Source organism: Tauraco erythrolophus, chromosome 2, assembly GCF_009769465.1.
Source record: "Tauraco erythrolophus isolate bTauEry1 chromosome 2, bTauEry1.pri, whole genome shotgun sequence".
NCBI lineage: Eukaryota > Metazoa > Chordata > Aves > Musophagiformes > Musophagidae > Tauraco > Tauraco erythrolophus.
This window is the reverse complement of record NC_141466.1, coordinates 84,596,791-84,615,201: the sequence shown is the minus strand read 5'-3', so window position 1 is coordinate 84,615,201 and position 18,411 is coordinate 84,596,791. Positions and strand designations below refer to the sequence as shown.

At 38.0% G+C, this 18,411-nt stretch overlaps 1 protein-coding gene across 1 annotated transcript in view; it reads right to left on the bottom strand.

Annotated features, from left to right (window-relative positions):
• Positions 1-2,951: 2,951 nt before the first annotated feature.
• FAM120B (family with sequence similarity 120 member B) overlaps positions 2,952-18,411 on the bottom strand; it is a 57,190-nt gene continuing 41,730 nt past the window's right edge. The window contains exons 7-11 of the mRNA XM_086631547.1: positions 15,354-15,560; positions 11,291-11,399; positions 9,904-10,017; positions 5,299-5,375; positions 2,952-3,150 (exon numbers count right to left, since the gene is read on the bottom strand). Coding sequence (XP_086487673.1) covers positions 5,314-5,375; positions 9,904-10,017; positions 11,291-11,399; positions 15,354-15,560 — 492 coding nt within the window. The 3' untranslated portion in view covers positions 2,952-3,150; positions 5,299-5,313. The remainder of the gene's footprint in view (positions 3,151-5,298; positions 5,376-9,903; positions 10,018-11,290; positions 11,400-15,353; positions 15,561-18,411) is intronic.

Sequence of the window (18,411 nt, the reverse complement as noted above, 5' to 3'; positions counted from 1 at the left end):
AACTTCAGGCTTCTGCTTTCACTCTATGATTCCTGGTGGGAAAAAAAAAAAGTATTTCCACTTGGAAATAATAATAAGCAGCTTCCCTTTATGGTCAAACATTAGGAGGAAAAAAACCCTCACAGAGAAGCTAACAATTCTTCAGTAGTCAGGGTAATTATTACTAACAATTCATAACATACCACAACTAGCAGAGCAAAACTCCCACTCTAACTGTATTTAACTTTGTTTATTGAGGCCAACAGAAATCTTTTCTCATATCAAAGCCTGAAGAGAGAATTACCAACAAATTCTGGCACGCAGTTACATTCTTTTCAAATACTCTATTATACATCACGAGATTCCTGAAACTAGAGAACTTTCCATAAAACTCAGACCACATTGTTCCAAAAGGTTTTGGGGAAAAAAAAAATAGTACAATTACGGTCAGTGACAAATCAACAGAAAAAGGAAGCAGGAATGCCCCTCTCATGACAGGATCCCTGGAACGCAAATCAGACACTCTGTTGTGTAAAAATTGTGTCTGTTCAAACTTTAAACTGAACTAGAAATCCTGTACTGCTGCCAATTTATTTGTTTAGCTGGACTGTTGCTATATGTAGAGTATGAAAGAATATATTTATTAGGTTACAAACAGAAAAATACATGGAAATTATAGTATTGAGTTACGCATGTCTGACAATACTATTGACATAACATGTATACTAAATAGGAACTAAGTTCCACTGACAGTTGACTCAAAGAATTGCCTACACAAGGCCTAAGGAACAACATTAACTGAACAATGGACTAAAACCAACAGAGTTTAAATTGGGAATCATTGTTCCATAAAGATAAGTGCAAGATGTACAACAGCTATAGTACTTCTTCTGAAAACAGATTTCAAAATTGGAGCTAAATTTTCTCTTTGGAATATAAAAATAATACTCTTTCCTCATGCTAAACACTTCTAAAGACATTTAATTTCAAGTGTACTTGGGTACTATTCTAAAAATACACATATCTCCAAAGTAGTACTAAAGTCTGCGTGACGAATAATGGACCAGTGAAAATTAACACAGGAGACACCCAATTGCCTTACTTGTACTCTGTCCATTTACATAGATCTCTCAGGACTACCTTATCAGGATGGAGTGAAATCATGGTGCCACTAATATCTGCAAAAGATGCAGCAATGATGTCAACAGGGAAAAAATTTTACACTGTGTGCTTGAAACAACTGTCACTAAGGAAAAAAAAAAGCATTCAAAATGTCTGTTAGTTTCCCCTTGATTTAGAATTTCCTCCAAAATTATACTGGCCAGAGGCTCACATTGACATCTTTACTCTGAGGCTAAAGACAGATGTAAGGTCTGGCATAAACCTTCAATGTTTCAAAAACGACTCCCTACATATGGAGGAGAATTCTAAGTATTCCAGAAGAGGACTATGCATATTGGTGAAACATGGGAACAGGTTGCCCAGAGGAGTTGTGGACGCCCCATCGCTGGAGGTGTTCAGGGCCAGGCTGGATTCTATGACTCAGCTTTGAAAGGCTCCAAAATAATAGGACATTAAAGCTGTAGCAGTTTTGTACATATAAACAAATTCTATAACTTTCTGGAATGTTTCAGCTACCCCTTTTTCCTTCTCTGAGACTGAGGTACTATGATATTAAGCCACATGACAGAAAAGGAACATTTTTAACGGTGATATAGAATCATAGAATGGTTAGGGTTTGAAGGGACCTCAAAGATCATCTAAGTTCCAATCCCTCTGCCATGGGCAGGGACACCTTCCCTTAGACCAGGTTGCTCAAAACCTCATTCAACCTGGCCCTGAACACTTCCAGGGATGGGGCATCCACAGCTTCTCTAGACAACCTGTTCCAATGCCTCACCACCCTCAAAGTGAAAAATTTCTTCCTTAGATCTAATCTAAATCTGCCCTCTTTCAGTTTAAAGCCATTACTCCTTGTCCTATCACTACACACCCTTGTAAAAAGTCCCTCTCCAGCTTTCCTGTAGGCCCCCTTTAAGTACTGGAAGGCTGCAATAAGATCACCCTGGAGCCTTCTCTTCTCCAGGCTGAACAGCCCCAAGTTTCTCAGCCTGTCTTCATAGGAGAGGTGCTCCGGCCCTCGGATCATCTTCGTGGCCCTTCTCTGGACTCACTCCAGCAGCTCCATGTCCTTCTTGTGTTGCGGGCCCCAGAGCTGAATGCAGTATTCCAGGTGGGGTCTCACGAGAGCAGAGCAGAGGGGCAGAATCACTTCCCTCGACCTGCTGGCCACATTTCTTAGGATGCAGCCCAGGATACGGTTGGCTTTCTGGGCTGCAAGCGCACATTGCCGGCTCATGTTGAGCTTCTCATCTACCAGCACTCCCAAGTCCTTTTCCTCAGGGCTGCTCTCAATCCATTCTCCACCCAGCCTGTACTTGTGCTTGGGATTGCCCTGACCCACGTGCAGGACCTTGCACTTGGCCTTGTTGAACGTCATGAGGTTCTTACAGGTCCACCTCTCCAGCCTGTCAAGGTCCCTCTGGATGGCATCCCTTCCCTCCAGCATGTCCACAACACCACACAGCTTGGTGTCATCTGCAAACTTGCTGAGGGTGCACTCGATCCCACTGTCCATGTCACTGACAAAGATGTTAAACAGCACCGGCCCCAGTACTGACCCCTGTGGAACATGAACCCTTTTTTGTCTGAGACTGGGCACTTTTCAGCCTCATATAGTATAAAGGTTTAATAGAAGAGACATAATAATCTTCACAACAGAACTAGATTAATTAATTATATTTTTGCAGCCTTCTTCAACACCTAGGACGGGCCTCTACTTTTTAGACATAATTTTAATGACCATTTTTCATAACTGTGTCAAAAAGGTTTTTGTAAAGTGTTCTGAACAATACTATCCGGAATCCAAATTATGTAATAATTGTTTCATGACATTCCATAATTTACTATAGGCTAGGAAAAAAGGTATACAAAATAAAATGAAACTGAAAATGAGGCACGATAAATTTCTGATAAGGGCCTTGCCACCACCATTTTTGAAATACTGATGAGTTTTTATGATCTTCAGCATACAACATTTCATAAAAATGTATCTTGTTCTCTTATCCATTTTCATCCACTTCCAGTAATGAGTAGGGTCATCTGGGTGATCTAAAAGATGAAACAGTTGTGAGAAACCAAGTAAGACATATGAACATCAACACTTAAAACAATTTTAGAAGATTTTGTGATCTGTATTATGCAGTGATTAAACCACTATAATGACGCATTCTGGGTTTAGCGATCTATGTATTAATTATCCAGATCAGCACTTATGTTTTGAGCCTTAAGTTCTGCAAGTCTTAATGCATGCATAAAGTTTTATAGCGTCTGCTACTTTCTGTTAGCATGGGTCATAAGATAGTTTTCAGATATAAATTTAATTTTCAAATGCTTAGAAAAAAAATTTTCCTGTCAGTAATGCAATAAGAAGCCTAAGACTGTCATACAGTCTCTGTACCAGTAAAATCTAGAATGATGATTATGAGAACTACACTAACAAGATACTAATCAATATTATTCAAAACAAAAAAAGAAAAAAATAATCCAAAAGAGTGGATTTTCCAACATGATAAACATTAAGTCCACAGTTCGTGTAAATACAAAATTTTGTCCATGTGCAACATCATTGACGTCGCTGTTTGGAATAGTCATCATCCTCCATAACTATAGATGCTCTTACGAAAATCTCCAAACTGTATCAGACTTCAAAACTTGCTCTTAACATTTTGCCTCTATCTTTGGATATCCTGTTTTTCTGCTGCTCAGTCTTTTTTGAGAGCAGGAGCAGTACATCAGGCTTTCATTTTTCTTTCATCATATACCTCCCGTATAAGAAGAGAGATTATATAACTTTATGTATGGAAAATGCTGAAGTGCAAAACAAAAGATACTGTGATTTTGAAGCACATAAACAGATGAAAACCCATCAGTTCCACAAATATCCACTAGAGCCAACCCAATTCAAAGATGGCTAGACATGTAAGAAAAGCATGAAATTGTTGACGATTATATAAATGAAGACAATTTTGAATTAAGTTGAGATGCAGATCAGGAAAAAGATAAACATGGTTCTAAGTACGCCACCCGCTTTCTATGTGATGTAAGTGTTGTTGACACTTTTTCCTCTGGTAAAATTTTTACACTTCATGATTTAAAATGGGATTTCTACACAACTGCCTATTTTTTTTTCCCCGAAGACAGTAATAAAGTACCTGTGATTATTTTTAACTGAATGGGTATGCAAATGGAAGACATAAGAAAGTTGTTGTAATCTCCAAAACAGTTTCTTAAAAAACACAAGCAATGACTTGAAGAGGGACTTTTGTTGTACCAATTTACCAATATATGATCCTATGGTGCTGTTAAAAATTGCACATGCTCTGTTCTTTAGTATTGCTTATATTAACTACTTAAATAATTTTATAATTAAAGAAAGATATCACTGAAATTCAATCACAAAGTGAAATATATCAATTTAAAAGAATTAATTTTGAAGATAAGTGTTTAAATTAGAATTCTGGACAGGAAAAAATACTTAGTTCTCCTAAGTATTATTTATTACAGAAGAAAGGCATGAGATATTCTTTCTCTCCTCAACAGCGATGTGGTTCACTCTGCACAATCAGCTGAGGTAGACAGAAAAAGTTGCTTAACTAGAAGTGACAAAAGTGGAAGTGATATTTTTTGGCTCTTGTAAGAAAGCACTGCATTTTACAGGAGGGTCACTTTGTTTCACTGGCAGATGATGTTTACATTAGTGATGTCATGTTTCAAACTTTTCAACAAGTTTCAGTAACAATGGTATAACCCTTAAAGATATAATCCATGATTAAGACACAAACCACAATTCAGCATGGGTATACCACATTATTCATGGGGAGAAAACTCTTGTAATATACTAAACTACAATGAAAATACACAAAACTTATAGTTCAAGTCTGAAAACTTACAGTCAGGAATATTTAACGATGCTGTAAAAACACTTTAGACTTTCCAGTGTCAAACAGACAAAACAAGGTAGCTATACTGAGATGTTACTGTGCTTCAGCTGCTACCTTTAATTTAAGTTTTAGTGATTCCGGTCTCGTAGCAAGCTTAGACCTAACATGACATGCGATTAACAAGCTAAATAGCCTCAACTTTGAGTGATTTCCTTCACAGTCACATGCTTCAGTTACTCTGTAAAGTTCATTAAAAGAGGCTCTCGTAGACTAAAATTATCTCAATGGCAACTATTCCATCATCTCAGTTTGCTACCTGTACACGTGTTCTTTACCGAGGAGAAAGGTGGAATCTTCTCCTCTGGTCTGGATGTCCCAGTCCATATTCTCTACCTGGAGGGAGTAGGAGATGAATTAAATATTTGCAATTAACATTAAAGCAGGAGAACAAGAGCTTATTCAGACGGTCTGCATGAAAAATTACACTTATACGTATTCTGAAAAAAGAACATGTCCCCCTCCAGCTGGTGTATAATTATGGCTACTATTTTGACATGTTGGAGGATAGCCCATGGTGGCATTGCTCTTCTTAAAGCTCTTGGGCCACTGTAATTTTCAAATCTAGTCCAATTAATGGCTTGAGATAGTTAACCATACAGGTCATACACTGTGGTTGGTAGATCAGTGTGTGAATTCAGGAAAGGAAAACAGACTATTTAAAATCAGACATAAGCTATATTCACAAACGTTTTCACTGGTTTAAGTGTGCTTGTGTACAATACTACTTTAGCTATAGAGTCCTATAAGCAAAGTAGTATTCGAACTGTAAATGAAATCTTTTTTTCAGCACTGGAGTTCTACAAAGTCCCACCTACATTATAGTTCTATCAAAATCCTACCAAATCAGAAACATGCTTGAACACAGAGTACGCAACACGTGTGTGAAAGCCTTGATTAAATATCTAGCAAATGAAAACTTGCTACAAACTCACATCCTTCAGTACAGTTGTATCATGTTCAGCTCCATGGTTTACAGAGTGCTAAGACTGAAGTTAACATACTCTTTTGATGCAATTACCTTCCATGAAGGAATGGGACTCCGGATAAATCCCTTTTGTCTTGGACAAAAGAGTTTCTCTTAAGTGAGACATACCTCCAACAATTCTGTTTTTTCCCTCTCTTTCCTTGACACTCATCTTTCCTTTCCCCTGAAAAACTGCTTTTGATTTTCCATAAAAGCTTTTCTCTAAAACCTTGGTGTTTTGTTTTTTTTTTTTTTAAACAATCACTTTTTCAAAAGTGGTATTTTCTAAGTTGAATTCTTTAAAAAACAAGAGCTGCCTATTTTGCTTTTTCTCTTCCAATAGAGAGATGGAAGAAAACCAAGACAAAGGTGGATGAAAACAAAGAATGCAAACCTATTTTTTGGAAAGAACATCATTTTCTTAGGCAGAACATATTTGATCTTAAGTATGAAATTGTCAAAACGCTTCATTATTTCTCTGTCTCACTGTTTATGATTCTGGTGGTAGATGACTGGTAGCTGAAATTATCATCCACTACTTCTAGCTCTCGGACAGCTCTTACTCATTATGTCCTCATCCCTCCCCTGGGTCCATCATACAAAGAGTTCTGATGTTTACCTTATCACCAACAGAAATTCTATATCCTTGCCAATCCTTTTCACTATTTCTTATGTATTAGGGTATCCTTGATTTCAGCCATTTATGTAGCTGTCACAACCAGTCCCACAAACACTCTGTCCTCTATCTCCTTCCCTCATCTTCAGCTCAGTTTTCAGGTAGGTTTTCAAATACTAGTATGAGAACCACTGACCAAGTCACTGAAATTATAAAATATAGCTATGAAAGTATGTAAGACAGTGCATAGATAAGATTAAACTTACTTTTTTTTTTTTTTGCTATTTTTTGTGTGTTGATTTAGATCTAGCTGCTAATTTGTATGCTATGACAAACAATCTCAATGTGACAAAGACACATGCTACTCAGTAGTGATTGCCATAGCTCTTAGTGCTCAGTTTATTTTTAGCTATTTGTAGAATGAGGTAACAATGTGATATGAAATAAGGTATTAGTGGTCTTAAGTGCTAATTAATGAAGTTTTGTCTAGCAACAGGCTATATGGCGTGTGGGGTTTCAGCCATGAACCTAGAACCCATAAAGTCATGCTTTATTACAGACATTTATGCTACCTCAGGCAAGACTTCTAAACTCAAAGCACACAGATTATGAAGCGCTGCAATGCAAAGTTATACATCTCAATAACAGAAGCTCAACCTTAGCTTTAAATTAGATACCTATGATCTGTTTAACAAGCATCAGAATGGACAGACACTCAGAATGGCATACACAAAAGGTCAGCGTGCTAAACAGGAAGTCTTCTAAATTAACAAACAAGAAATACTAAGGGAAAATTTACCTCCCTGTGAGGCTTAGATGTCCTGCTCTGAGTTACATGGATGCACTCTCTATTTGTGACACAGAGCCAAGAAACGTATGAAGAGAACTTAAAATAAATAAATAAATAAAATAAAACAAACAAACCCCCCCCCCAAAACCAAAACCCCTAATCCCCTGAAAACCCAAAACACCCACAGCTGAATTCCCTTTTCTCGAAATACAGCTAGAGGATGAGATCTTAATTTCAACAGATCAGTGGTTAGTATTCAGCATAAACTGAGGGATGTCTAAATCCAATTCTTGTTCTGCCTGAGGGAATTCAAACCATCATCTCAGAGAAACACCAATGCTTCGTAGTTTTATGCTTTCTGGGTGGAGGCACTCTTTCCTCCACTGTTCAAGTTGAGACATTGTCATGGAATTCTTAACACTTTTTTTTTTTTAACATTATTATTAATTCTTAACATTAACTGTCAAGAGAGAGCAAAGGCTGTCTTATCATTAAGCACACTCCTGACACAGAAGATATAGGTCCTGTGATTACTGTTCCATTACTTTTTAATGCATTTAATCCAATAATTTATTTAGAATATTCAACAGCAGAAACCATAACAGTATACCTCAGGAAAGTATATAAAGGATGAGATGGATATCAGTAATATTACTAGAAAGTTTTATCACGTAAACGATCACGGAACACAAAATCACTACTTTTTTCTCTCTCTTTGGTGAGACACACGTATAGCAGAGACAGCAGTTACACAATCATAGAATCACAGAATGGCATAGGCTGGAAGGGACCTTAGAGATCATCTAATCCAACCTCCCTGTCATGGGCAGGGACGCCTCTCAACTAGACCAGGCTACTCAAGGCTCCGTCCAACCTGGCCTTGAACACCTCCAGGGAGGGGGCATCCACAACTTCTCTGGGCAATTTATTCCAAAGTCTTACCACTCTTGTACTGAAGAATTTCTTCCTAAGATCTAATCTAAATCTGTTCTCCTTCAACTTGAACCCATTTCCCCTTGTCCTATCAGTGGACACTCTTGTAAAAAGTCCCTCCCCAGCCTTCCTGTAGGTTCCCTTCAGGTCTTGGAAGGCAGCTATTAGGTCCCTCCAAAGTCTTCTCTTTTCAAGGCTGAACAATCCCCAGATACCTGTCTTAATATTAGCAAACTTCGGAAAATGAATCTTTGTTGAAATGAGTCATCTTGGCAGATCATTTTAAAAGGAGCTCTAAAACACAGCAGGGCTCTTTTGTAAGCACAGATATCTTTTTCCAATAAATCTATTTTACTTATAACAGAGGCAATTTAACTGCACTTACGGGATCATGTTTTAAGAGCGTCCTAAGGGTAGCAAATAGGCCTAGTATAGAACAAGCCAAGATGTTTTAATAATGCTACTGAAACACATTTATAACACAGTTCAGCACAGTTACTTGTGGAACATATCTTTTGGAATACATCTGGTCATAAGATCTGTGGAGTTGGTCAGAGAGGACCTTACCCCTGCACAGCAGGCTTCTTGTGATGGTCAGAGTAACAATGACCAGCTTTGGTTCTGCTCACAGTCAGCATACACAGTCTGTTTTAGCTTTACATTTTACATACACGACCGAACAATCTTAACTCTGAATCAAATGATAGTATCTCACTCTGAAGCATACAACAGTGGCAGCTAAAATACATTAAAGATTTTACTGTATTTATTTATTATTTATCCTCCCTACTCACATCATCAATCTTCTTTGAAAACCTCACCTGGAAACACAGAAGAAATTTAGGATCTGCAGATTTAATAAAATAATCACTCTTTCTCAGACATTTCTCTTCCTTTTGCTTATTTTCTTTAATTTACCTATATATGCTTTAATTCATAGTAATGAGGAAGTAAAACTGAATTACGTCAGCTCAACAGTGTTATCCAGAGTGATGCTTCATTGAAATGTCTGTTCTGTTCAAGAAGTGAGATTGGTGAATGACTTACCGTAATGCCAAGGCAAGATGGAACTTGCATTTGTATTACTTAGGCAATAATTTGGAAGCTGAGACCCTGATCTAGAAACCACTTAAGAATGTGTTTAACTTGGTTCATATGCTTAAGTGTTTTGTTGAAGTATGGACTAAGATCTGCAGCTAAAGACTTCAGACAGACATTTCTGTGCAGCTGTGCCAATTTGGTTTAGGACTACTACAATTTTAAATGCGGTTCAGCTGAGACCAAGCATGGAAAGTTTAAATATCACATGAAAGCTTTTTTTCCCAGAACACTGTGACTAAACGACGAGTCCAGATGATAATGCTACACTCTACCTCACCTTGCAGAGTAAGTTTTCAGTAATGTGAGCACACAACTATCACCGATACAAGTTTTGTTACCGATTGCTATAGCCACAGGGTAACTGCAGACATACAAACACAAGCTGCATATAGACACAGAGCTGCTATACTGTTGACAGAGACAATTCTAAATACGCACACGTGCAGATGTTTTTTACCTTGCGGTTGAGGATTTCTCCATAGGAACCCCCTCATCTGGTTATCATATGGAGGAGTAAAATATCTTCTGTGCGTTTGTTGGAACCTGGGATTAAATTCTCTTTGTTGTGTTCCTGAAAAACAGTATTACTAAGCAACTCTGACTGTACATAAGATTAAATGAAGAAAAAGAGGGACAGTATATTCTTTTTCGGGAAACAACCTTTCTTAGTTTTATGCCAGAACACTTATGCACAATTATGATTTTTCCAAACTAAAGTCAGCCTAATAAGCATGGTTCTTGTCCTCATTTCCATCTATGCACATTATGATTACAAGCTGTTAACAAGTGTATTTAGAAACCAGATCAAAATTTTATGACACAGATTTGGAGACTGCAGTCATTAAAACAAAACAGAAATCTCTGTCCAAATTGGAATCACAAATCATAATTAAAACGGTTAAGTACAGCTCTCAAGCAATAGCAGATGCTAACAGGATCTGGTATCATAAATCACGAACAGATACCCTTAGTTTTAAATGTCCAGCACCAATATGGTGTAGTACCACATCAGAAGTATTGCTGTCACATAATGGAAAGTACTGAACTAGCAGAAAATCATTCTGTCTGTTGTAATTTGCTCAAGGAATTCTGAAGGGGTAATTTTTAACCTCATAAACATTATAGTTGATCAGGTATTAAGCAGGTAATAATACCAGCATTAACACTGAGATTCAGCGTGAATTATTTCGAAGCCTCAAAAGCCTCAACATTCAGGCTGATTTGTGAATGAGGCTAAAAATCTTCTAGATGTCTTTTTTTCCCTGAAAGTGAGGCAGATCAGGTGGGGAAAACAAATTTCTTCAGTAAACGGAGCCATACAGTTGGGGGGGAAAAAAAAAAAGCAAGGTCTTCGGCAAAAAAAAAGCTCTTCTCCAGGTTGCCCAAAAGCTTTTTTACATTTTGAACTGTATCAGTCAGTCCAATAAGGAGTATTCTCTCTTCAATGCCTCACTCAGACCTTCAAATACCAATGTTAAAATAGCTCCCCTGAGGGAAAGGAAGAAAAAACTATGAGTCATCTAGTTCCTCCCATAAAAATAACTTTAGTCACTGAATAAATAGCAGTGACGTTTCTGTCAGTCAATGATATTTTATTTACTGCATGTGTCTCACTAACTGAGCAGCTAGATGGAAATATTATTCTATTCAAAGTTGGGTAAGCAAATTCACATGAATTCCTAAAAACATGAAACATTTTCTTGGATGTCTCCTTTGGTTTCTTGGAGAAAGACCTTACAATTTACTTAGCTTGATGGGTTGCCTATGCAAATGCTACTGCAGTTGAAGGATAATTGAGCTCATCAATATATTGACTTTATTGAGGAAATTCACACAATGCCAACCTGTGATAAATCCATTCCCTCTTGGTCTGCTCTGTATTGTTCTTCTCTTCACCATGCAAGCCTTGCAAATGAAAGACTTTAGATTCTGGAAGGGTGTATACAAAGACTCCTGCAGACAACAGGGTTAAAAATCAATTACTGTTCTGCTTTTCCGTCTTCAGGTGTAGCACAAATCAACCATGTACACAGCAACTAAAAGACTTGTCTTAGCCACACTCATGCATATATGAAGGTGGTAGATCTGGTTTTCATTTTTTCAGGAAACAAAGTTCAAACATTTCATATTAGAAGTGGATTCTTGGAGGGATGAGGAGGGGTGCAGAAGGAATGTTTTCCCCTTTCTCAGTGAAGTTTGTTTTTCTTCTCTGCTCACATCTGTAAACCACTTGATTTCCTATTCTATTACCTGGCACCTGTAGATACACTTAACTAGACTTCTATCAGCAATACTTTAGGCAGAGATGGTTAAAACCTCCAAATAAGGACTGATGAACTCATGGAAAACACGGCAGCGAAAATCAAAGTATCTTAATCTCATACATTAAAATCAAAACTTAACACAATAGTAATACATCAGCCCCAACTCCTGACTGATAAAATATAATCAAGTCTAAAGAGAAACAGGGGAATTAAATAAAAATGTTTACCTTGTGATGTGATGAAAGGTTCTACTGTCAAAAGGACAAGCTGAAGCTATTTAAAGACACAATACTACGAGATGTCATATATACTTAACTTTCACTGATTTCAGTGAGCTTTGGAGAAATGTCAGATCTTAGAATCTTTTTATTTTTTATTGATTTGTATTGGGCTTGTGGGCAGTAGTACACATCGAAAAGAATTATGAAAAGCCAGATTTTAGAGCAATAGCATAATTTGTGATTTTTATAAAACTGAACTGATTTTTATAGGATGACAATTCCTTTTTGTAACCACCAAGGCAGAGAGAGAGCAGGAAGGAGAGGAGAGGATTACAGGATAAGGTAAAAATAGGTGGCAAGACTGCAGTAACTAGAGAGGTTTCTTAAATTAGAGGTAGACTCTGAATCCCTGAACCCTCCCGTGAACTTTCTTAGCACATTTTTTAAGTTAACAAACCTCTTTATAGAGCCTTAAGCAAACCCCACAGGTTGTTTTTTTTTTTCCAAACAAACTGAGTACACTTTGTGAAGAACACCCACTAATGGGAAAAACCTTTCATTGTATTCTTGGGAGAATAAATTCAGAATGTGTTTATGAAGGTTGGATGAAAGGCATGATCAGAAAAGGACAAAACACATCACTTATGCTGACCTCATTAGGTAATTCAGTTTTAATTTAAAAAAATTGATCATGAACATACTCACTAGTGGGAAGCACAATAAAAAGGCTAATAAAGTGATAATATCATTGCCTCACTGCTTTATGAGACTATTATATTCAATTTTCTGTGTGGATAAACAAACTAATATGATTACTGTTACAAAAAACAGAACTATCATAATACGAGCTTAGCATATCTTTTTTAAAAAGCAAGATGGGTCTATTTTTGATTCTTATCAGAAGCTTTCCATTTTTTATCTTTAACAGCTGCTAGGCTACGAAGAGCTGAGCTACACAAAAACTTGCCCACAAATATATCAATTGCATTTAATTTATACGTTTTCTTCTTTTGGTACAAGAATCTGTGGGAAGCAAATCTTAAAATGTTCAGAATTTCTGGTATACATGTAAATATTTAACTGAGATTGTATTTCTACTGTAATTTTCATAAACCTATTAACTGTATTTAAGCCCATCTTAATCAAAACAACACTGATTCTGAGATCTCCTGAACTCCTTAAAGTAATGTAACCGTCCAGAACATGGAGAAAGGACCTTAGGAGTTAGGAGACAAGCACCAAATACCAAAAGGAGTAACTTTTTCCTATTACTTATCTTTTCTATAACAAAACATCCCATGTAGAATATTTTTTTTTCTGAATACAATGCTGTCGCTGTCATCAGATTATATTTATGGTGTTCAAGGGTAGATTGTTAACAAACAAGTGCTGAAAGATCTTGGCTTCCAGCAGTACGTTAAGCCCTGCCAGGAACTAAGTACCAGTTTTATTTATTAAAGTTGAACTTATAATAATAGGAAAAACCAATCACATATGCTTGTTGTCTTGCCAGTGTCCCCAGCTAAACTGGCATCTCTTGGCAATTTTCCTAAAAACAGATTCTTGCCTCAAACTGATAAGCTGGAAAGCTATTTTATTAGTCTGGGAGCTATCTCTGCCATATATGTACCCTAAAACCCTACCTAAAAAAGAAAAATATATTTAAACCACTCTAAAAATTCATAGGGCTAGACTATTTTTCCCCACAACAGAACAGTTTATCTGGGGTTTGTTTAAACTAGAGTATTAAGCTTTTAAAAATGCTAACCTAGATATTTTAGTTGATCAAGCAAATTTCCAACTCTTATCTAGGGATCTAAGCATCTTCATCTTCCTTCTAAAACAGATTAAAATATAACTTTAACTTGACCACATCAAGATTTTCAAATGCTAGATATAACATACTACCTAACGCATTTAAAAATACGTCTCAGCCAATACAAATTTTGTACAGATTTAGATACATATTGTGAAAGTTACTGACTAACCTGAATTCTACCCAACTGTAAAAGTAGTATCAATTTCACACAGATTTGTATAGTTTTACATTTTCTTATTTACTCTTTGGACCCTTTATTGTTCTGCAAAGGCCCTACATGAAAAACTGGATGAATCACTGGCCCAATCCAAAATCTACTGAAATCAGTGGACCAATTAATGGGAACCACAGGATTTAGATAGAGGCTATAGTCCTAATCTTGTGATTGATTCCATATGGAAAGGATTATTCTCCTCCTCCATACTGAAAATACATACATTCCACCCACCCACACATGTTCCACTCATCACTCCAGATCAGGATGGTATGTAATTGAACAAAAAATTAGAAAAGAAAAAAACTAATTATACAACAACTGATATTGAAAGCATGAGATTAAAACCATTCAAAACTGAATACTTTTTTCCCTATAATCGCTTTTATTTACTTTAACCTCAAGTGGTGTATGTAACAGCAGGTAAAAGAATTTCAAAGGTAAAATTTTCAAAAGAAATTAAATGATACAAGATTTTCAGTTCCACATTGAAAAGAGACACATTAACTAAAGGTCTTAAGAGCTATCTACACAGATGAGTACAGATCTACCCAAGCATCTCTGCACATATTCTGTGCTGATGGGGCACGACCCAGGTCTGGTCTGAGGCTTCACTAGTGCATTAACACAGCCTTGCACTCCCAGTCTAGCAGACCCAACCTCTGAGCCTGGACATGATGCCACCCTAATGCACCAGATATGGCCCATACCCAGCAAGACTCTGCTGATATCTCCCTGCCTTTGCCTGGGCAGACATATTTTAAGTCATACTGTTTTTTTGGTAACACAGCATGCAATTCATACAAACCCCCAACTTCTGAAAAGTGGGACTGAGAACTAAGTAAGTCGTTAGAGGTAGAGGAAAGTATTTGGTAAGATTCTAAAAAAATACCTAGATATAGACCTTCCCCTGATGTCCAGGTTCCCTTTGAACTCGCCAAACCTTTATCTCAAACTTTAGGTTCATTAATACCTCTAAAAATGTCACTCTTAAACACTTTAAAAATTATACTCAGTACGCTTATTTAAAGACGTTCTTAACATGTTGCCTGAAACCTTACAGGAAAAAGATCTCATTAATACCTTAGTACTAGAAAACCATTACAAGCATTTTCATTTTTGAAACTGATAACCATTTTGACACTTCCTTATATTATTTTCTGAGTAATGGAAATAATAATAAAGGTAAAATTATAGCTTTCTTCATAGTCTCAGTATTTCTACCTTCTTAATTTTTTTTGGCAGAGAGGATGAAAAAGGAATAAGGAAGAGAGGAAAAATATAAAGACAGGGGATCAGTGTAAACATGAATATTAAACCAACAAACACACACGGACAGGTACATTTTTCAAAGAATACAGAACTGTCTAACAGGATGCAATTACTCACATTGCCTTCCAAAAGTTCTTCCAAAGAGCAACCTTGGTGCGACTGCTGGTATTTTTTTTGAAAAAGTTTTCCATCAAACACTTCCCAAGGCATCAAATCATCCATTCTGAATGGAAAGCCACAGGCACTGTTGGCCATGAGCAAAGTTGTAAGGCCACGAACAAAGACAGCACCAAGATGTACAGCTCTGGAGTCCACTTGTGCAAGCTGTTAACACATACACAAAAAAAAGGCAGAACTAACAAATCAGGAAATATAAGTAATCTTATCATCACATATAACAAGATGCATATCATGCAAACAGTAGAGCAAATGATAAACAGTCCCAAAGTTGTGACAATGATGGTTCTCTATTGCACAGTAGAATTAATCAAAGGATTCTGTATCTAGTTTTATTCAATCAAGTGAAAGAAGTGAAGTTTGTTTTAATAAACACAGGATCTCACTCAAATATTAAAGACAGATACATTCAAAATGAAAACAGAAAGACAAAATAAAGGGCTATTCTCCTTAGCATTTCTCAAGCATCAGCAGTTCCCCAGAAAGAATTCTGTTAGCGGAATGCAAAATATGAACTGGGAGTATAAAATGATGCATACAGTGACCCATTGACCTTCCACAGTTTGATCAACCAGGAAATGTTACAGCACTTAGAGATCATTTAAATTATAACATTTGACAGAACAAAATTTATTGTGCTCAGGCTTTTATTTTAAATACTCTAAAACTTCCTCTGACTGTAGTCTGAAAGTCAAATCATTTCACTTCAATGTGAATGTCTCCAGAAGAAATACTGGAATAGTATGACAACATCCAGAAAATGCAAAATGAGAAACTCAACAAGACAATTAAAACTCACCACCCAAAATAAACTCGATGGGTGAATTTAACATCCTGCTGTGGCAGAGCATAGCAAACTATAAAAGCCTTGAATCCAATACAGGAAAAACTATGATTTTGAGTATTGTGTAAACAGTACAAAGCTCCTCAGTGGGGAATGCCTTTTCCACAGTCTGTACTGAAAGAAACTGTACTGGTCTGTCAGGACCAGGAGGGATTCACAACAGTGTGGCCATCAATACTGTAATCCATGGCAGCTGTTGTTCCCTTACAGTACAGTTTTCCTTACAGTATATCAGGAATGGAACAGCATCCAAAAGAGTCCAGAACAGAAAGAACAAAAATGTAGCTCAAATTTGTCTTAGCCCTAGCTCCTGGAGAGCTGTGAACTGTTTATTAGAAATGCAATGAAAAGGGTTGGCCCATTATTACTAACTATAATAACATCTTACATCTTCAAAGATCCCCAAAAGAGTTAAAGGTATGCACACACACCATCAGTACCCTTTTAAAAAAATGACAAGTAATAGCAGACAACATGAAATATTGTACTAATGGATCAGAACTTTTTCCTCCCTAAGGTCCACATAGCAAAACCAGGAAACCTTTGCTAGCAACATGGAGCTACAAACCTTCCAAAAGAGACAAACACAATAAATTATTTTGAGAATATAGCTAAGATCTGGTCAAGCAGACAGGTGAACTGAAGTCTGTTGCATAATTTGACTATGTGAAACCAGCTTCTGTGACAAGGTTCCCCCTAACCACAGACAAGGAGCAGTATGGTTTTGTTAAATCGACTTGAAGATATGAGGTGTACCTCCACTGGCTGTTTTTTCTACAGTGCAAAGGCAAAAAAGAATCATAGAATCATAGAATGGTTAGGGTTGGAAGGGACCTCAAAGATCACCTAGTTCCAACCCCCCTGCCATGGGCAGGGAAATCCTCCACTACACCAGGTTGCCCAAAGCCTCATCCAACCTGGCCTTGAACACTGCCAGGGATGGGGCATCCACAACTTCTCTGGGCAACCTGTTCCAGTGCCTCACCAACCTCAATGTAAAGAATTTCTTTCTTATATCTAACCTAAATCTGCCCTCTTTCAGTTTAAATCCGTTGCCCCTTGTCCTACCACTACACACCCTTGTAAAAAGTCCCTCTCCAGCTTTCCTGTAGGCACGCTTTAGGTACTGGAAAGCTGCTATAAGATCACCCCGGAGCCTTCTATTCTCCAGGCTGAACAGCCCCAACTCTCTCAGCCTGTCTTCATAGCAGAGGTGCTCCAGCCCTCTGGTCATCTTCGTGGCCCTTCTCTGGACTCACTCCAGCAGCTCCATGTCCTTCTTGTGTTGGGGACTCCAGAGCTGAACAGAGTATTCCAGGTGGGGTCTCACAAGAGCTGAGTAGAAGGGCAGAATCACTTCCCTCGACCTGCTGGCCACGCTCCTTTTGATACAGCCCAGGATACGGTTGACTTTCTGGGCTGCCAGTGCACATTGCCGGCTCATGCTGAGCTTCTCATCCACCAGCACTCCCAAGTCCTTTTCCTCAGGGCTGCTCTCAATCCATTCTCCGCCCAGCCTGTACTTGTGCATGGGATTGCCCCGACCCACGTGCAGGACCTTGCACTTGGCCTTGTTGAACTTCATGAGGTTCTCACAGGCCCACCTGATGGTTTGGGATGGAAGGGATCTCAAAGATCATCTACTTCCAACCCTCCTGCCATAGGCAAGGACACCTTTCCTTAGACCAGGTTGCTCAAAGCCTCATTCAACCTGGCCTTGAACACTTCCAGGGATGGGGCATCCACAGCTTCTCTGGGCAACCTGTTCCAGTGCCTCACCACCCTCAGAGTGAAAAATTTCTTTCTTCTACCTAATCGAAATCTCCCCTCCTTCAGTTTAAAGCCATTACTCCTTGTCCTATCACTACATGCCTTTGTAAAAAGTCCCTCTCCAGCTTTCCTGTAGGCCCCCTTTAGGTACTGGAAGGCTGCTAGAAGGTCTCCCTAGAGCCTTCTCTTCTCCAGGCTGAACAACTCCAACTCTCTCAGCCTGTCTTCATAGGAGAGGTGCTCCAGCCCTCAGATCATCCTCGTGGCCCTCCTCTGGACCCACTCCTTCTTATGTTGGGGGCTTCAGAGCTGAATGCAGTACTGTAGGTGAGGTCTCACGAGAGCAGAGTAGAAGGGCAGAATCACCTCTCTCGACCTGCTGGC